The sequence below is a fragment of the Sinocyclocheilus rhinocerous genome, unplaced genomic scaffold (genome assembly GCF_001515625.1).
Source record: "Sinocyclocheilus rhinocerous isolate Xijiao unplaced genomic scaffold, SAMN03320098_v1.1 scaffold757, whole genome shotgun sequence".
In the NCBI taxonomy this organism is placed as follows: Eukaryota; Metazoa; Chordata; class Actinopteri; order Cypriniformes; family Cyprinidae; genus Sinocyclocheilus; species Sinocyclocheilus rhinocerous.
In genome coordinates this window covers 1,575,181-1,595,946 of record NW_015662957.1, presented here as the reverse complement: position 1 = coordinate 1,595,946, position 20,766 = coordinate 1,575,181, and the positions used below count along the sequence as shown (strand labels likewise).

The following is a 20,766-nucleotide window of genomic DNA, read 5'->3' as shown; positions in this document are numbered from 1 at the left end:
TGTTTCAAAATGATTAACAATTGAAAACATTCATTTGAAATTTAGAAAAGTAGCCAAATAAAAAAAGTAGCCAAATCGAATGTAATCAGTTACATTACTTTAATAAAGTAATTGAAATAGTTGCGCTACTTATTACATTTTAAATATGGGTAACTTGTAATCTGTAACCTATTACATTTCCAAAGTAACCTTCCCAACACTGCTTTTGAGTAACCCAGTTAACACTTGAATAGTCACACCTTTATCTGCCAGTGAGCTCTACTACGCACTGTTCTCTGCTCTATACACGTATTTAATCAGTTTTGACCTTTCACAGACATTCCTTATGTGGACAACACTCCATTCAAAATCAGCCATTTCTCACAACCATTGACAGACCTTTTCAGGTCCCCTATTCTTAAGGTGACTCTCGACTCGAGACATTCTTGAAGATTGACAGGCCTTGTCAGTGAGTGACAATAGTAGACCCGGTCAGTGGCGCCCAAACCAACCCCCATAATTTCACACACCCTGTATAAAATGATTTAGTAGGTATTCTGATTGTAGCCTAAATGTTGAGGCGACACTGCATGCTAAATTAGCCATGATTGCTGAATCTCTATTTGCATGTTTAAACAAATATACCTGGGATAAAGGCCAGTGTTTACTTTTCTTCGTAAGTTCGATCAGGTATGCCTTGAGCTGTCTGCTTTGGCAGTCCTCATTGCGATTGTGCAGTTGTAGATCTCATCTTTAATAGGGATGATTCATTTTGCAAAAACAAATAAAAATAAATAAATAAAGTTTTTGTTCATACGTAATACACTATCATACAGATAGTGTTTAGTGTACTAACTTTAGATGCAGATGTGTATTGAAGTACATAATGGTACCACACTTTTTCATAACTCTTTGGAAATGTTGTAAGAAAATGTTCTTAGAACATAAAATTGTTTATCGCTTATTTTTGTTTTGACATGTTCAACCCAGTCTCATGAATAGGTGTAAGTATTGCACAATGTGCAATTTCATATGAATCTGTACAATCCGAATCATACAAAAACATATTATTTGTAGGTAAAATGTCTCCATAAAGGCATAATCCATGGAGGGGCATGAGCAGATCGTACAAAAACATACAAATGAGTTTGTAAAAATTCAAACAAATTTGCAACTTATTCACCAAAACGTAAAATTAATGAGCCTTTGTTACTACTATAACTTACTTATTACTACAAGTCAGCGACCTAAAACAGGACAAATGTTGTGGTAGAACGGCACCTTACATTTTTATAAAGGTTTTTATTGGCATCTCTCCATTGCAGTGGAAAAAGTTCTTTAGATTATAAAAATGTTCTTCACACCAATAATACACACACACACACACACACACACACATATATACTGTAAATGTACCATTTTGATTCCCAGTGAACCTTTCAGTGAACAGTTCTTAAAAGAACCTTCAAAAAGTCCACTAAAATGTCAATTTAGATGCAGCTCACAAGCCAGTCTCATCTTTGACAACATGTGATTTTAACCATTAGCATGTTGCTGAAAGTGGCAGGACTAAACATTTTGTATGGCATCATTATATGTTCTCAGTTGTGTTTGTCAGGAGGTGTGCACACATACAAAAAGCAGCTGGATTAGGGACAAGCGTTCTGACAATGATTTATTTATTGAGGTGCAGAGGTGTGTTTATAAAGACAAAGGTTGTTTTGATAGATAGGCCTGAAATACTGATAGGTGTTGTTCAAGCTGTGTCTGAAAAGTTATTGCAATTTATCACAGCCAAAGTAAGTCAGCATTTTCCAGAGAAAAATGAGTTTATTCTCAAGTGGAAAATAACTGTATTTGTGGATGTAGTTTTGGGTTGCTAAAATAGCATATGTTTGATTCCAAGAATTATTTAAACATTCCCACATCTTCCTTTTATGGGCAATCATATTTGCTCACTTCAGATAATGGGCATGGATTTTGGCCTGATATGATGGAAGACAGATCAATTATTATTTATATGATGGTTAAACTTATTAAAGGCATAGTTTACCCAAAACTTTAAATTTGCTGAAAATATACCCACCCTTAAGCCATCCAAGATGTAGATGAGCTTGCTTTTTCATCTGAACAAATTTGGAGAAATGTAGCATTACATCACTTGCTCACCAGTGGATCCTCTGTAGTGAATGGGTGCCGTCAAAATGAGAGTGATGTAATGTTGAATTTCTCCAAATCTGTTCCACAAACTTTAAGAAAATATCCCACCTTGAATTTGTGATTTATTTGTTAATTTAAACTTCCAGACATCAATAAATTAGCCTACATTTATTGGAGAATATCTGTGAACTGCAATGTTCGGGTCATACAGGATTTTATTTGGATTTAAATAAGGGTCATTAATTATATCATACTTGCTGCTTTGTGTCATAGTTCTGCTGGAAAATGAATCTTTGTACTATATGCACAGTCATTTGACTGTTTTGGTTCTATCTGTTAACCTTCATGCCAAAAAACAAAACAAAAACATTTTCAAGATCTTCTTGCTAAAAAAACCGAAACCCCAGATCATCATGAAGGTGTTTCCTGGATGTGTGTATGTTGCTTTCGCTGGTTTCTAGTGAATTGTGGGTCTCACTTACTGTTGGCTTTTTTAATCCGTCTAGCCACTCTCTGAGGTGAATCAGAGAAATACTGGAGATTGCTTCAAAGTTCATGCCATTTCAGCAAAACAGCTCTGCATCTGTGTCAGCATTGTAGCTAGAGTTTTTGTCACTATTCTGACAATTGCTCTTCTCATCTGGTTGTGACAATCTGCTCTATTATACTTCGAAATAAATATAGTGGTTGAAATAAAGATATATATTTTTTGCTTAATTAGTAACAAAAGTATCACACTTTCCACAGAAATATTAAACAGGACAACTGCTTTCAACATAATAATAGGTTGTTTCTTGAGCAGCAAATCAGCATATTAGAATGATTTCTGAAGGATCATGTGACATTGAAGACTGGAGTAATGATGCTGAAAATTCAGCTTTGCCATCACAGGAATAAATTACTATTTAATATATTACAATATAGAATTATCTTATTGTAATCATATTTCACAATATTACTGTTTTTATTGTATTTTTGTTCAAAGTAAAAACCCCAAACAAACGTATAAACAGTAGTGTAGGTTTTGATCTGACATGCAATGTTGGATGCAACAAAAAGATTAATGTTTAAAACAGTTAAAAATGCCAGTTTTGAACTTTGGTGAATAAAGGAAACGTACACAGGTAAATCCACATTAAAAATTTAATATCAAGACATTCATCATACAAAATAACCCAAAGTTTAAACCAACAACATATTGTCAGTGCAGATCAAAAGTACTGTATACAAATGTTTTTTTTTTCTCATCCTCACATGGCACAAATTAAATCACGTCAGTATAAATACAGTATCATGTCTGTTAATAAATACATTCAAAACATAGATAATCAAATAAATCCTCTGTTAATAAGTTAAAATGCAAAACATATTTTTCGCTGTTTCATTTTGGTCATAAATGCATACTAAAGATCGCTTCAAGGCATAAAAGAGCCAACCCCTAAAATTGCTACACCTGAAAGCTATCTCAATAGTGGTTGTTTACACTTGTTGCTGTTATTTTTACTGAAAATGCAACATAGCGTAAATTTTGCACTAAGACGTTTACAGTGGGGCATTATAGCCTTAATTGTTTTATATATATATATATATATATATAAATGATCTGTGAATATCATATTACACACAGTGAAATGGTAAACAGGATTGTGGAAAAACTGCTACTGAATGACTATATCATGTCTTTATAAAACAAAAGAAATGGAAGAGGATGCAAATCATTTTGTTACCTCCATGAGAAAAAAAAATCAGAAAGCTTAAAAATGCTTTGTCCAGTTTGTCACACAGTGTCATGAAGAATTTATTTACTATTAAGTGCAGATTTATTTCTGTCGTATTCATGATTGCCCTGGTGACAAACAGTGAAACTTAACTGGAGTACAGAAAGTACAAATGCTTAACTATCTCATGAAACAGCATTAATTGAAAAGAGTGTGCCAAGCAAAGTACCATAATGTTAAATTAAAGTTGTTGAAATGCCAAATGTCACCGAGCTGAGACCTAAATACTCTACTCAAAGCTGCCAAGTCATTTTGTGCCACTTCAAATGTCAAAGCTGTAAAAAAAAAAAAAAAAAAGAGCAAAACCTAAATACAAAAAATATTATGCACGGATGAACCTTGTTCAGAATAAATATACCAATTGATATCCATCTTTAGGGGACTTTACGTGACATTCAATTGAAATGGACAAATATACTGGTAAACCATTAAAACATGGTAAATGTCAGTCATTTCCTTCCTATAAAACCACATAGACTTGTGGAACCAGCATTTTATTTTGCAAGATTGTATCTATCTATCTATCTATCTGGTTGCCTCCCAAAAACTGCATTAGTACCGGAGTAAATAACCTGTATTAACACCTCAAAGTAACACTACTGTTAATCTTCTTAAACAGTCTGATCCATTTGTGAATGTTGTATAAAGACATATGAGGATAACATCCTAAATCTTTCAATCCAATCATCATGTTTTGTGCTACTGCAACCGTAAAGCAAAGAAAACAGAAACATCTCTTTGGTAGTGGCACTCTGACATACTGAAACTAATCTGAGGAGATGCAGAAAGAAAATGCATATAAATCAAGCTGGGATGGTAAAGACCTTTTTTTTCTTTTGCCTATTCCCAGTCAGCTAAAGACAAGACAATGTGCTTTAAACGGAGACTTGTGTGAGTGAAAGTAAACTAGTTCGCTACCGTCAGAGTCTACTTCCTTTGGATGTGTGTGTTTCTATCTGAGGTACTCTTCTTCTGAGAGAAAGTCCAGACTCTCGTCATCACTGCCCTCCAGTTCTGGAAGATCTCCCCACAGCAGCAAGTTCTGCCCTATGAAAGAACATTTATTAACTTATGTCTGAAATACTGAAAAATTTTTTACAGCAAAGTACAGCATTTATTTTAAACAATTATTTTGTTTACTGGCATTTTTGATCAATTGAATGAATCCTTGCTGAAGAAAAAAAAACTATCACTGACCCCAAACTTTTTAACAGTAGTGTATGTGTAGTTAAGCTTCATTTCATTTTAAATACACAAGAACTCACTCCTAATTTATACCAAACAATAACTGAAGTTTCAGTTAAAAGATCATTTGGCAGCATCATTTGTTGTGAAAAACATAAGGTGCTTTTTAGCTGGGTTTCAAACAGTAGTGATAAAATTATAATGCAAGGCACGTCTTCTAGAAACAAAAAAAGTTTAAAGTCTACACTGGCACTCTAATGCATTTTGGCAATTAAGACTTCCTCAAAGGGCGACAGGCTGGCCCACTCTGAGGAAGGCTCAATTACCGAAATGCATTAGTTTGTCAATCTAGACTTTTACCTTTTAAAATGTGTGGCAGACCAAAATAAAAAAAAAGGCTTTTTAAGGTGTTGTATCAAAAGATATTCTTTGAACTGTTTTTTTAATTTTTTTATTTCAGGATTCATTTGACAAAAAAGTACATTGAGTATATTATACTTTCATTCGTTTTTTTTTTTTTGATGGCTATGAGCAGATAATCTTTGAAACAATGGTATGCAAAACCTGTCTGACCATAAGCAGAGGGCACAGACAGTGTTTTTGCATCAGACGTCCCAAACCTGTTGCATCTAGTCTATTGATAGTGGACACAGCTTCACTGTTGAACATCCAGAAATGACCATTGTTGCAGGACAGCAAGCAGGGCTTGCATGGGGCCACCACGTGATATCCCACAACATTCCCACTGAATGTGCAGAAAGAGCCAGAGAGACAAACAAAAACACCCGACTCAAATGCTTTGTGAGACACAATGAAACAGAACAGCAAATGGCTCAGTGTTAACAATGGACTGAACATTGCCTAAACAAGTTTGATGCCAAATTACAAGTTTGGTAATATTTTTAATGTGAAAGGTGGGGGAAAAACTGTAAAAATGTGAACTTTTAAAAATAACTCTTTTCTATTGTAATGCATGAATAGAATGGAATTTGTTCTTGTGATGGCAAAAGCTGAATTTTCAGCAGCCATTACTCTAGTCTTCAGTGTCACATGATCCTTCAGAAATTATTCTAATATGTTGAAAATTATTCTAATATTTATTGGTCGATAAACTTTGCTTATTATTATTAATGTTGAAAACCGCTGTGCTGTTTAATTTTGTGGCATGAGAGATACATTTTGTTCATTATTTTCTTATGAATAGAAAGTTAAAAGAACAGTTTTTAAATTTTGAACAGAAATCTTTTGCATTACATTATACATGCCTTTGTCACTTTTGATAAATGTTATGCATCCTTGCGGAAAACAAAAATATAAATTTCCTTAAATTCCTGACCCTAAAGTTTTGAACGGTACTGTATATTACCATATTTGTTAATACTAAACGTTATAATTCCATACACTTTTTTTTATCCTAAACAATACGAGTAAAACCTAATAGTTATAAAAACTTTACCATTTCAAACAAGCAATGTCTCTTAATTTGCATTTGCAGCTTTCAGTGGAATAGCAGCTTGCCACAAAATCAACTGTCCTAAATGGGGAAAACAACACAGACTATTAGGGATCCAACAGAAAGATTATGATGACCACGTTTATATACAATATGTGAAATCCGATCACGGAAACCTCACCTATTTGGTGGTATGTCGGTTGAGAACAACTCTATTTCCGTATCAGCTAAAAGTACTGCTTTCATTCCTCTCATGCACAGCAGACTGTCACAGTATATACAGTTGACTTGCGTCACACACTTATTCTTGAAATTTGAAGTAGACATTGTTGAGTTAAGATCTTCTCAAGTAAAGCTCCTAACAAAACGCCAGGTCCTGTTGATTTAAAATGATAACAAAGAGTCAGCACATGCAGTGAAGGCTACAGCAGATGTTTAACAGACGACCTGCACCTGTCTAGCTAGCTAAGTTAGCTGTAGCCTGTTTGCTCCTGTATTACGTTAGCAGTATCTAACGTTACAAGTTAGAGTCTATTGATCACAAAAACGAGAAAGCCCTTCAAATTAACATTATGAATGAAAATCACAGTAATTTCAACTCATTTTACGCTTCTGTTAGAAGAGGCTAAGAAAAGCTCTACCTTTCTCATTAAAGAGCTAGCTAGCTAACTAAAATAGGATCCAGTTTTTTTTTACTAAGCATGCCATAAAACCATTCTTACTTGTTACCGGATATCAGATCGTTCTAGATCTAGGCGGCAGAGAAACACATTGTACTACAGTACAATCTCTCTATAGTCACAACGGGGTTTAGATTGCTAAACTACGTTTGTTTACGTCCGCGTCAAAGCGGATATACACTTCCTGAAAGATTTTCAAACAGCCCGATCTCTAACGCTGATTGGTTCCAAATTACCATATCTCACACATGATTGGTCAGCTCAAATTCCTTAGCTGATTGGTCGCAGTGCCTTTCCGCAAACCACAAAACCACTATGGAGGGGAAGTCCGAATCGTTTCTGCAAGTCGGTTCTTTCGAACGAGTCGTTTCAAAGAACTGGTTCAAAAAGTGTTCAGTGATTCTATTATCATAACGTGGTCCCTGACATCCCGTTGTGGTGGATTACATGTTCCAAAAATACCATATGTCGGTACCTATAGCTGTTTATTACGCTTATTTTGATTTAATATTATTCTTAAGTGTGTTTATTGTAATGCCATGCATTTTCGGTTAGTTTGTTGCAGCAGTGATTCAGCTCATTAAACACAAAATTATTTAAAATTTACAAATAATTTGCATTTAAAATATTGATTATTAGCTACATTTAGATCTCTTGGCTAAAAAGCTTTTCCATGTTCCATTCATTTGTTCAAACCACCTCCACAAGAAATTCGCAAGAGATTCAGTTCAGTTATTGATGCTTACTTGTTTTCTGGCTAGTCTGTCCTCTAGCTAGCGCGTAACCTGAAAATCAAACAACATGAAGACGATATTCATTAAATGCACTGCAAGGCTAGGTGCAAGGTATAAAGAAGCTTCCAATGGACTCCTGATCGAGGATACACCATGGGATTTACAAGTATGGAAAATATTTTTTCTCACATACGAGGATCGCATAAATTCTCACCTCCTTTTAAGCAAAACATAATTTTCACCTTTTATGTTCGCATAGCTTGTTTGACCGATATGGGATCAGATTCCCGCCAAATGTATTGCAGTCACGGATAAAAAAATAACAAGCGTGAAACCAAAATTTAAAAACGCAAGAAAAATTACATTGCACAAAATTTAAAAAATGAAAGCAAAGTTTTCAGAATAGCAAACAATGGTCACGGATCAAAAAATAATAAGTGTAAATCAAAAATGTAATAACGCATTTAAAAAAATAATAAGCACGACTCAAAACTTTAAACACATTTAAAATCATATTGCACAAAACTGAAATATTAATGCAAAATTATCTGAATTGCACACAAAATCATGTTTTCCTTGGTTATATTTCTCTGTTTTTTGTGCTCTCAGACATTTTCTGCACATATTTTTATTTTTTGTATGCTTATGCTGTTTTTCCTTCGCTCTTTATTCCAGGTTCTGCGCTTCTTCTTCCAAATGTTGCTGTTAGAGTTTCATGTAAATCATGGCGGGCTTGAGCGTCATCATTGGTCCACTAGTTCTAGATTGACAGCTCCTCCTCTAGCCAATCAGTCGAAGAGGGGCGGTGACGTCACTCCAACGCGCCTCATTACTGCCGATGCTAAGTGTTCTGTTTACTTGTACAGGGGAAAATGGACAACTGTCAGCTGGGAAACATCTTTCCATACAGAACACCGTTATATGTGTCTGTCTGTCACTGCTGTACGCCTACCTGTTGATCTGTTAACGTAAAATGAGCCGTCCCAGCGATCTTTCGTGGTTATATTCACCTGTATTTATTCGCCTCCGGTCACATCGCGAAATGGAGCAGCCACTAAATGCTCCGGCCTCGCGAAGTCACTGATGTGCCTGGCTCGCCTTTACCTGACTGATTATAAGTCTTGTTATGGTTATTACTGTTAGGAGAGGATAATATGAGTAAGAGCAGGGGTTTTCAAACTGGGGTCCGTGTCATGACCCAAAGCCAGGGGGTCCCGCAAAATAATTTGTTATACTGTATTTTCCGGACTACACGTTGCATTTTTTATCTTCTGAACGTGCTATGATTTATATTCCAAAGTGACTTATATAATGCATTCAATGTCAAATAAGCAAAACGTGAACAGGTAAAAGCGGGCACTTCAAGGTTTCTATAAATATATTTCTCATTCTGTGTGACAAGTATAGTGTTAGACAGTATCGCTGAGTTTTTCTTCATTTCAGGAAGAGGTTCACAGAGACGGCAAGTGCATTTTGTATGTTTTCTTTATTTTACAAAAGTACAACATTTCACTGTTATTTTGAAGGTACACAAATAAAAAAATAGATCATTTTTGAATGATGTCTTGCTCTCATCTATCACATCTTTCCGCTGATGTGAGTAACCCAGGTGTTTGCACCGGCGCCTCCTGCGCGCACACAACATAATCAATTCTAGCATTGCAATCTTTACATCGCAGCCTCTTCATCATCAAAGTAAATGAGACAACTAAACATACAAAAGGTATTGGTGACTCAATTTAGCTTGTCTTTTGTACAATATGTAGGTTTTGCCGTGGTGTTTTCCAAACATATTTTTTGCATATGTGAAGGATGTTGTTTAAGTAGATATTCAGATACGAGAGAAGTACAAAACCTTCTTTACAAAATAAATAGGCTAATAGTTTATCAACCAAATGTTACACCACGTCTAACGATTCACTCATGGAAATGAGAGGGTTGTGAGCCCAGTAGGAGGTTCAGTTTTTAAGTTTTGTTTTAAATGAGTTATAGGCTTAGCATTTAAAATAAATGTTGTTTGTAAAGAATGGCACTATAATTTATTTTATGACATACAGTTAAGCAAAACACGAGGAAGAGTGTTTTTCCTAATATCAGGACCATTGCAAATGTTTATTGAACTAAATCAATATAACAAGAAGTATATCTTGAGTGAGTTTACTATTAATAGTAACTATTTTCTCATTTTGCTCTATTTTGACGAAGAGTCCAAACAAAGCCACAGCAGAACAGTGTCCTCTACAAGCAACACAGCAGCCTTTCGTATTGAATGATTCGCTTTATTCGTCAATGAATGAATCAGCCATTTGAATGAATGATTTAATGTCTTATTCTAAAGACAGTAACTTGCCGCAATTTACTGGCTGTTTTACTTTCATATTGTTGTTATGTTCAAACTTTATAAATTTGAAACATTAATATGATAGTGTTACCAATTATATATGTAGCTATGTAAATAAACACAATATGCAAATAAATCATTGTGTATATCAAATCCACCTGGCCTCTAACCTGGTAACTGTCTACTCTGTAGCACTATCCACCCTGATTTACATGAAACTCTAACCGCAACATTTGGAAGAAGACGCGCAGAACGTGGAATAAAGAGTGAAGGGAAAAACAGCATAAGCGTACAAAAAATAAAAATATGTGCAGAAAATGTCTGAGAGCACAAAAAACAGAGAAATATAACCAAGGAAAACATGATTTTGTGTGCAAATTGCATTAATATTTCTATATTATTAGTATATTAGTTATAAATATATATTAGTTTTGTGCAATATGATTTTAAATGTGTTTAAAGTTTTGATTCGTGCTTATTTTTTTTTTTATGCGTTTTAAATTTTTGATTTACACTTATTATTTTTTGATCCGTGACCATTGTTTGCTATTCTGAAAACTTTGCTTTCATTTTTAACCCCTTAGCTGTCAAAGATCGGCGATGGCCCCAGATTATTGATGTTTCATTACTATTTGTAATTTTTTAATTCAGCTTTTTTATTACTATTTACTTATTGATGTTACTCTTACTTAATCTGGACAAACGGTGCATCAGTAGAAATATTAAAGAGTCTAGCTTCGATATTTGACCACTGTTTTGATAAAACATTGTTGCAGTGACAGTAATTTAGTAATTTATGTCAGGAGTGCAAAATAATACATCTGTATGTGTCATTTTTAGAATAGAAATTCACCACGCATTCATATTCAGTCACGTCTGCAGTGGTTTATTTGTGTTCACATAACTTCACTGAACAGGGTTATTAAGGGCTTATAGTCCAAAGATGCATATACATGGAGACAGAAACCCTGATTCGTCCATCGCCTTGTCAATCTTATTGCGTCTCATAACAAGCCCCGTCTCATCCTGTCACGAGCTTCCTTCACTTTTCCGCGTTGATTTCTGATCACAGCGAACACAGAGAAACCTCTGTACCCATGAAATATCCAAATAATAAACACACGATTACGATAGTATATGGTTTGTATGTGATTTTCTTGAGATTTGGGGTATTTTCATAACAAATAATGTGTACATCTGGAATGCTAATTTGTGCAGCGATATAAAAGGCTATAAATAGCATAGTTTAACAACAGTAAATCAAAAGAATAATGATAAAGGAATAATGAGGATTATGTGTCATACCTCGCGGAGGTGTGAAAGGTTCGTCTAGGGAGAACAATAGCATCATGAATGGGGCAGTTTGCTGAACCAGACATGAGGCGACAGCACGCAGGAGAGCTTACAGGGGGCCATCATTTTTTTTAATTAGACTTTTATTAGCCTTCTCTAAAAACACACATGACATGGTCTTAGAAAATGTTTAATAAAATTTACAGTTTTAGAGATCATGTCCTGAAATTTCAAATGAAGCATTAGTAGACTTGTGGCTTTAGCTTCATTGTGTTTCTAAAATCATATACCACAGCAACATATTTTTGTATACATTTAAAAGATATGTTTTTAATATTTTTATTTTTGTGTTTGAGCTTATATATCTCTATTATCATAACAGTCTGAGTAATTCTGATTCTTAAGTCTTAAGTCGTGGCCTAATGGTTAGAGAGTCGGACTCGTAACCCAAAGGTTGCGAGTTCAAGTCTCGTATCGGCAGGGATTGTAGGTGGGGGGAGTGAATGTACTCTCTTCCACCTTCAATACCATGACTGAGGTGCCCTTGAGCAAGGCATCGAACCCCCAACTGCTCCCCGGGCACCGCAGCATAAATGGCTGCCCACTGCACCGGGTTCATGGTGTGTGTGTGTTCACTGCTGCGTATGTGCACTTAGGATGGGTTAAATGCAGAGCACTAATTCAGAGTATGGGTAACTATACTTGGCCACATGTCACGTCACTTTGTTATGTATCTAGTCAGAAAGACTCGTGAGCAGCAACCTTTTAATTTTGGGTATGTCATTTGTGTTTCCATGCCGAAAATGGGGGGTGACAGCAAAGGGGTTCAATTTTGTGCAATATAATTTTACTTGCGTTTTTACATTTTGGTTTCACGCTTGTTATTTTTTTTTATCCGTGACTGCAATACATTTGGCGGGAATCTGATCCCATAGACCGACTGGTGATCGTGAATGAATCGTTCAGTTAAGACCGGGTTTGTGAACCGGTTCATCTGATTCATTGAAAAGATCCGACTCGCAAGGATTCATACACGATTCAGTTATTTCTGATGATTATTAATCTTATTATTATGAACACGACGACATAAATTAAAAGGAAAAAAACAGTAAAAAGGAAGGCTGTAAAACGGCAGTTTGTAAATATGTAAAGTGATTTAATTCACTCAAGCCTTTAAAATCTGCGGCATGCAATGGAAGTATGAAATAAAACAGTATTAATGCCTCAGAAATGTATCTTTTGGCAAGTTGATAGATTCATGTCGTGTTCGTGTGTTGTAACCAATGACAATAGAGAGGGGTTGTTCTTTCTCTTCCATGAAAAAGAGGCGGGGTTTGAGTTTGGGAAAATTCAAGAGAATAGCGAAACAGCAAGTCTTGAGGGAGAAATCTGCTACATGAAACTCGATTTTAGACATGGAAATCGCCTTTTAAGGTAAGTGGTTGATCGATTCAGTTCAACAGTATATGATACGGGTGCATTAGGCATTAGAGAAACCGCAGCAATTCTCCGGATGAAATGCAGGAATCTCCTTAAGGAAAGCCCTGCCTGAACTATTCAGAGTCACCAGGGGCCTCTCTGCTTTTCACATCACGTTACTCGACAAACCCCCTCTTGTTGCTCATAGCCTCTTTAATTTTAGGACTAGTGATTTAAAGTCCCCAACAACCCTGCAGTCTTCAGGATTGGCGGCTTCAATTTTAACGTGCTTTACACGATATGACAATGTTAACGTGCACGTTAACCTAATCCTCTCATGTGTGCAGTATACTGGAATGTTTCTTTAACGATTTTAGATAAAAAAAATCATAAATGGCAGCATGTCAGAATATTCTCCACACCTATGATACTGGGTTAAAAGTATGAGTTTAATTGATGCCATAATGTTATGTGAAATATCTGTTACTGTTATGAAATATGACAAAGAAATACCAGAAAATTATTTTTTTTAAATCATGCAGTAGCCTACTAAAAATTGTGTAATGTCCGAATAATATCAGATTTCCTCTTCACATTTTGCTATTTAATATGCGTCAGTTTACATTGTTCAAACTAAACACTGTAAAGATTAGCTTTGATGAGGTTGAACGTCTGTTTAAAACAAATGAAACAAAACGAAAATATTTTGAGGAAGTTTACTGGAAGGAACTAGTCTTTAGAAATCTGATCCAGTGAACTTTTCTCTGCCCTGTGTGTGTGTGTGCGCAGTGTGATGTTGGGAAGTCTAATCCATGCCTTCATCCAGCACTGAGAAGCGTCTGTAGCCTCACTCACACGTCTGCCCGCCGGAGGGAGGCTGAAACTTTTGAAGGCGCTGCGTCTGGTCGCGCGGATCCAGTGTGAGTGAACGGTGGGATAAAACTCTTCTTTTTGGCTTCATTTCCTCGCGTGTTGTCACGGACATATTCAACATAGGAGCCAACAGCAGCTTCAACTAATAATGCGGCGTGATTGATCATCGGTAGGAGACAATACCCATACACTGCTTTCCATTCCTACATATTCACTGGATATCTGTAGACGAAGTGCGGGCGAAGAGGCTTTTGTTCTGCGGCGTTTCTCGCTGTGACAGGACTTGTTTCGTTTAGAGCAATATGACGTCTCCGGCTAAATTCCGAAAGGACAAGGAGATTATTTCCGAATATGAAACGCAAGTTAAAGGTAAGTGAAATATGTCGCATTCTTCCACGGCTACCATTGTGTTTTTGTTGATTAGGTTACTATCAGCTACTACAGCTTGTAACGTTACGTATAGACAAGGCAGGGCGTTTTCTTTTGCCCTGCGTGTCTCTCTATACGAGCTGGTGTGGTGCTGTGTTCAACCAATTGATTTTGTTTTAAACATGTCAGGTCAGTTGACATAGATGTTTTACAGTAGGTCAGGGACGTGGCAACACGTTTAAAGCCGAAAACTGTTGTGGCGTGGCACCACTGAGCGTGAACGAAGTAAAGGTGCGATGCTTGGTGACAGTTCGGTTATGGCTGTAACCTCATCAGTTTTATTTATACAACGCTGTGGTAACAGTGTAAAGGGTTAGTTTAGAGGCTTAGGGGATGTTTAAATTTTTTTTTTTTGAGTAGAAATGTAGTATTTCATGAAGTAATTGTAACAATACACCGCACATATTTCTTTACTCGCACCTGTGTACGCAACGCTTGTTTTTGTCTCTCTAACGTTAGAGGGATTCCGTTCCCATAGAAACATCTGTCTGATGAAGTAAAACGAAGCTGTTATTATTTGAAAGACGGATTGAATGATTCACTTCATTAGTGAAGCTCCCTATCATGTTATTCACGCCGTTATGTGTGCCTGCTCTTTTGTGTATTTGCCCGGTTACTGGAACTTTGAATAGAGCAATTGAACAGCCCTTGCCTGTTGCTGCTGGTTGTCGGGAAAATCTCCATTAATAAGAGCCAGTGAGTTTCTCATCTATGAGAGTTTTCATTCAAGTAGGTCATTGTGACATATAAATATTGCTAAACAAACCCAGAGCCTGGTTTATGGTGTCTACTGTCTAAATGCAAGTTTTGCATGGAAATAGCTAAAACAGTTCAAACTAGCCTATGTATGATGGTTTTAGATAGTGTCTCAGCATGGTCTTTACTCTTTTGGCTGGTTTTAGAAGGGTTTTGGTCAGTTTTTTAGACAATGAGGCTGGGAGACCATCTTAAACCAGCTAAGACAGGCAAACCATCTTAGCTGTTTGTTTGTTTAGTTCAGCAGTCTATATATATGTAAGGAAATGGGAATTTAAAATAGTGATTTCCCCTCTCAAATGTAAATGGAAATCTTGAAATGAAATCTTAAGTCAGTGAAAAATAATTACAGTTGCTGAATATAAAGTCTTATGGTTATGCTCAATTTAACACTTAACACTTGCTTGCTCTATTCTTTTTCTATTCTATCCATTTTCTTTTTATTTATTATATGATTAAAAAAAACACCTTGCTACGTGTAGGCTACTGCATTAAGCTAACTGAGACTTGTTATAGCACTTGCATATCATTGCTCTTTTGTTGATTTTGATTGCTTCCATTGTCCTCATTTGTAAGTCGCTTTGGATAAAAGCGTCTGCTAGATGTCTAAATGTAAATGTAAATGTAAGCTCACTGGTTTTCCACTAAATGGGCCAGGGCCCACTAGAGAGCTGCAATATCATTTAAAATAAGTTAAAAATCTAGTATAATTAAAATAGTAACTAAATCAATATTTTATACATCATTTGTTTTCAATCTGAGCTGCTGTCTTTATAAAAATTATTTAAAAAAAAAACTGGAAAATAATGTGTTTTTTTAACTTTAAACCGCATAAACACATTTCATTACACCAAATACACAAAATAATGTTCTTTTTAGCAGCATCATATGACCCCTTTAAAACTATTGTCAGTGCTGACAACAGCCTTTAAGTTGATAAATTTACATCAGTTTTCTTTAGTGTCTTACAGAACTGCAAAATTGAATAATTGCATTCACATCCCAGAGAAATCTTATTCCCAAAACACTGATCTGCTCTTGTGCAAAGAGAGACTGTGTTTTAGTTTATAAAATAAATGTAAATCTATAAACATGATATTAATTTGACACTATTGTTCCTCCTCCAGCTCCTCTCTCTGGATGCTGTGTCATATCACTGTCTCTTGCCAATTTGAACCCCCAGCCTCCCCCACAAGCAAATCCCTATTACTCTGCCATGTCTGGAAAAAAAATGCCTGTAGATCAGTTTGCTCAATAATCTTGAGCTGACAGGATCTGGAAAGAAACAATAATAAGCATGATTTCTTCTCTCAGGAATTGCAAGGGTGCATGCTGAAAAATGGCCTAGATTTCGAAAGCAGCTATGCCTAGTGAAACATCGCTGATTTGGCTAAATAATCTGTCATGAATTAGTGGCAGAAGAGGAAGCAGTAATTGCTTGGTGATCCATTTCTGTGCTGAGGCAACCAGACATGAGGGGAAAATCTGAAACTGGAGAAGTCAGAGAGAGACACATCAAAGCTCTGTACAGTTCAAACTGGATTATCATTGATTAACATCAGCTTTATGCGGAACATACCGTTTTTCCATTGAAATCATGTTCTTATACCCAATGCCCTGGAGTTGGTGCTGGTATCTTAAGCTATTAAAATCCAGTGAGTACATGGGCTTCAGACAAACAGAATCTCAACATTCTGACTCCTGTTCGCAAATCTCAATACCTTGGGTTCTCCATTCAGATCTTTTATAAAGGAATAAACTCAAAGGCTCAGGTAAGAGCTTCTCTTACCTGAAAGAACTGAAGGAGATGGAAGGATTGGCTGGAAATGTACAGCTGTTTTTCACCACAGCTGGTTGGAAGGATTGGATAATGTAGCTATAATCCCTCAAACATGGGAAGTGAGCCTGTCAAGCAATTGAAAAGTGACTATGCATAAGAGCTTTCTGAAGCTGTGGGAAAACAAAATGATTGACTGCTCTAATTGGCATTGGTAATAAAAAAAGAAAAGCCTAGATGCTTTGCCTCTCTTTATGTGTGGTGTCTGATGTGTTTTTAACAATAGAAAGAGAACCAGAAGTGTTTGGACAGATTGTTTTAATGAAGATTTAAACACAGACATTTCCTTCATTCATATGGCATTAGTTCTTGTAATTTATAGATGGCAGAGAAACCGTGCAAAATAGATTAGGTCAGTTGATTTTTGTAGATTAATTGTTTTTAATAGTATCTTGACGCCTATGTATGTAGGTCACTATTGAATTCTGTTTGAAGTGCTGATGCGGGTTTTTGGGGGAGGGTGCGAAAGCCTGCTAACATTTTTCCTCTCAACATATTTCGGCAGAGTTCCTCGCATTTCCCTGTTTGAATGTCAGTAATGACCACATTCATTCAGTTTCAAGGCCCAAAACAGACCGCTGCTTTTGAATTCATCTTCTTTGTTCTCAAGCTCACTCTTTGACTGCACATTTCTAATTTTGCAACAGCATGTGTTTCTGCTGACAAGCGAAATAGTGAAGTCTTCACAACCAGACCAGCTGTTATTTGGCTTTATCTGGCAAAAAGAGATGGAATGAGAATGAGAAAAAAAAACTTGGTTTCATTAGCAGTGTTTTTGTATTTGCACACATCTGGAGCGTTGAGCAGAAAGGGTTATATACTGATTGGTCGAGGAGACTAAAACATTCAGAGGCTGATTCAATGAGAGACATCAAGACGAATATGTGTTAACATTAGCAATTGATATATAGACCAAGCTGATTAATTACATATAGATTTTTATATTACTACATTGATAGAATTGGTCTCATTGTGATCCCTATACATCAATATCCTATATTGGAGAAATAGCATTCTTTGCTTTTGACCATTTTGATTAGATATTGCTTTGAAGGATGCATTGTTTGCATGGCATTGCACTTTTAAATGGCATTGTTTGCTAGTGATCGCTTCAAAGCTTATGGCTTGGTTGGTTTTTAGAAAGCGGCAGCACCTCTTCCAACCCATTCCAATATGTTCAGTTAATCTGCGAGGTCGATGATGAGAAAGTCATTTAGGTTTACAGCTCTGCATCAGCCTTTGTTTACCCATGCTGCAGCTGCAACGAATCGTTACATTTCCACTAATCTCTTCTTGTCCTTTTTAATACCCTTCCCATAACGAGCGTGCCTCAATTAGAACAGGTCAGCATTGATCCGTGGCTCCCGCTTCGGCCAAGTCGCTCCACTTTAGCGCTTAATGAGTCTGTGCAGTGGATGGTGTGCCCAGTGCGGTGCTAGAATACAGTATGTAAATGTACTTTATGTGGAAATGCTGACTTGATCTGAAATAATCTTCCACAGGAAGGATGTTTGTTTAAGGAAGAAGAAGAGAGGAAAGAGGGGGAGACAGTGCACAACACACATGCATTGTTGCTATTGTGTGCTTTTGAATTGGAAACTCACCCCCCGATTTTTGGACTTCCTGTCAGAGGACCAGCCCTGAGGGAATTGACCTGGATCAGGGTGAAGGTCTCTGCTGTAATCACAATACCTTGTTGATTTGGTCCAGATCTAAGTTTTTAACATTGAGAGCTCTTTAACCAATGAATCATCCGTGTTTCCAACATCTGTTAAGTACTAAATGCCTCTTTCCTTTTAGATGCAGGAGAGATTTTCAGTTCCCTCAGTCCACCAATGGACAGACCGAGCGTAATGTTTGTGAACGCAACAGAAAGGCCATAATTGACAACCGATGCCTGGATGCACATGGTTAGACGCACAAACTGTTACCTGACATAGAATAGGAAGGAATGGGACCGAAATCACACTCCTTAAAACTCTCATTAAACTGTTTGCACTGCATCAGCATAATTTACTGTGCAAATGAAAATGGCTGTATCGACTATCTGTTACCTCTAATTAGTCTTCCACTGTGCTTCTCAACAAATGAACACCAGGTGAATCCCAATCTGAATGTAAAAACGGTAAAGTCATCAAGCACTTTCCCGGCGTTCATCCAAGGGAAGGTGTGGGGGAGGGTTGGAGAGAGCCTGCAAAGTGGAAAACCATTTACATTCTGTCTTCCATCTACTTCTTTGTCAGACTGAAATGGGCAGTCTTGGTTTTAGTGGACTTTTGCATTCTGCATGGCAGGAGAACACGTGCCAGTTGGCGATGTTAACTTTAAGACCCAGAGCATTTACTCAGTTTTTACATTTAGAGCGGGGATCAAATTAAAGAGTTCCCTTATGTTTCGGCTGTCCTGATTGGAGGATGACAGACAGGAAGGGGCTTACTAATTAAAGTGCTAATTATGGATTGCTTGTCACAGACATGGCTGTTTTTCATTAGTTCCTCCTTTGAGGATGTTGGATTTCCACGAGGAAGAGTCTTTGGGCACAAGTTCAATTAAAGTAGGCATTCATAAATATTAGAATTGTTGCACAGTCTGAATGTGGTGCAACAGCATGTCTATCTAAATGGTTGCTTATTGATGGTTCAAATAAAAAAGTGCATTAAAGTTCTTCATTTTTGCGCCACTAGCAGCACCAAACAGAAGTATCAATTGCTTGATAAAGAAGTGTAGACATTATTCAGTTGATTTTATTCGCAATTCTGTTTGCAAATGAAAGTGAAGTGTGCACTTTTTGCACAGTTAAAGGTAGCCCCGTAGTTGTGCAAAAATTGCACACTTTACCTTCAAAGGAGCAGTTTGCTAAAAACAGAAAAAAAAAATAATGTCATCATTTACCCTAATTTCTTTTGAAACCCATATGATTTTTTTTCTTAGTGTATTTCTTGCACAACACTATTGTGCTTGTTTGTCTTTTTTGAGTTGGTATCTTCCCAAAATAACTTATCAGACAAAATCGGTGTGGGTGTTTTTATATCACTGTATTTCTGAAGGCTGTCTTCAGAAAATTATGGATGTCATTTTCATTTCATCTTGCCTGTAATGCCTGAGCAGTTTGTGAGCGCAGCACTTATTTGATTACAGCCATTACTGGGGAAACCTCTATCTCTCCTGCTTTACAAGCGCCCCCTGCTGGCAGAGAATGAATTTGCATATATATGCCGCCACAAATAGAGTGCAAGTCTGTGGGAAACACCGCTTCTGTTATGAATATTATTCAATATTTTAATTTGAATGCCGGATTGAAATGAACGCTGTTATTAGAGTAGTTAATCGTTAGCATAAGCGCGCCTAACGCTAATATAATGAGCATTAGAATTAAGTTTCTTTATTAACTATTTAATGCTCCTATAACTTTTATTAGTATAAAAAAAAGAGGAGGACATGATATTTACTTTTTTACACACCAGAGGCATGTGTTTTTGTTCGGGAGGTTTTGTACTCGTTCAGAAGATGTGTAATAGCGCCCCCTAGTGTATAACAGTGAAAACACGAAAAGCCGTAAAAACTCGTCTTTGGCGAGGAAGCATTGTCTTCTAAAAGACGAGATAACTCGTCAATGGCGGGGAAAGAGTTAAATGTATTGTGAATCTAAAATATGCGTGTTAGAGAATGTACAAATTGTTAACATTGTTTGTGTCATATCTGTCAGAAAAGCAGTTCTAGGCTTTTTTTTGTTGTTTTTTTTGTTTTTTTTTAGGTAACTTAGTTGTTATTCTTGGTTGAATAACTCTAGGTTTTCAAAAGCCCTTTAAAATTAAATATGTACCCAGTTTGGATTAAATGAAAGTATTG

The 20,766-nt window shown here is 36.4% G+C and overlaps 2 protein-coding genes across 6 annotated transcripts in view; one reads left to right on the top strand and one right to left on the bottom strand.

The window, feature by feature from the left end:
- Window positions 1–3,274: 3,274 nt before the first annotated feature.
- Window positions 3,275–8,005, bottom strand: LOC107728643 (protein FAM72A-like). 5 transcript variants are annotated; one of them, XM_016538908.1, is made up of 6 exons: window positions 7,278–7,404; window positions 6,737–6,931; window positions 6,559–6,636; window positions 5,723–5,847; window positions 4,836–4,964; window positions 3,275–4,192 (listed from the first exon to the last, which is right to left on the bottom strand). In XM_016538908.1, exons 2-5 carry the CDS (start codon window positions 6,880–6,882, stop codon window positions 4,870–4,872), a joined length of 444 nt encoding a protein of 147 aa, XP_016394394.1. In that variant the 5' UTR covers window positions 6,883–6,931; window positions 7,278–7,404; the 3' UTR covers window positions 3,275–4,192; window positions 4,836–4,869. The 5 variants fall into 5 exon arrangements, with proteins under 5 accessions (XP_016394394.1, XP_016394395.1, XP_016394393.1 ...); XM_016538909.1 differs by lacking the exons at window positions 3,275–4,192; window positions 7,278–7,404 and adding an exon at window positions 7,982–8,005 and having other exon boundaries at window positions 4,206–4,964; XM_016538907.1 differs by lacking the exon at window positions 3,275–4,192 and having other exon boundaries at window positions 4,206–4,964.
- A 4,897-nt stretch (window positions 8,006–12,902) lies between these two features.
- Window positions 12,903–20,766, top strand: part of LOC107728602 (SLIT-ROBO Rho GTPase-activating protein 2-like) — a 109,545-nt gene continuing 101,681 nt past the window's right edge. Inside the window, exons 1-2 of the mRNA XM_016538830.1 lie at window positions 12,903–13,037; window positions 13,812–14,264. Coding sequence (XP_016394316.1) covers window positions 14,198–14,264 — 67 coding nt within the window. The 5' untranslated portion in view covers window positions 12,903–13,037; window positions 13,812–14,197. The remainder of the gene's footprint in view (window positions 13,038–13,811; window positions 14,265–20,766) is intronic.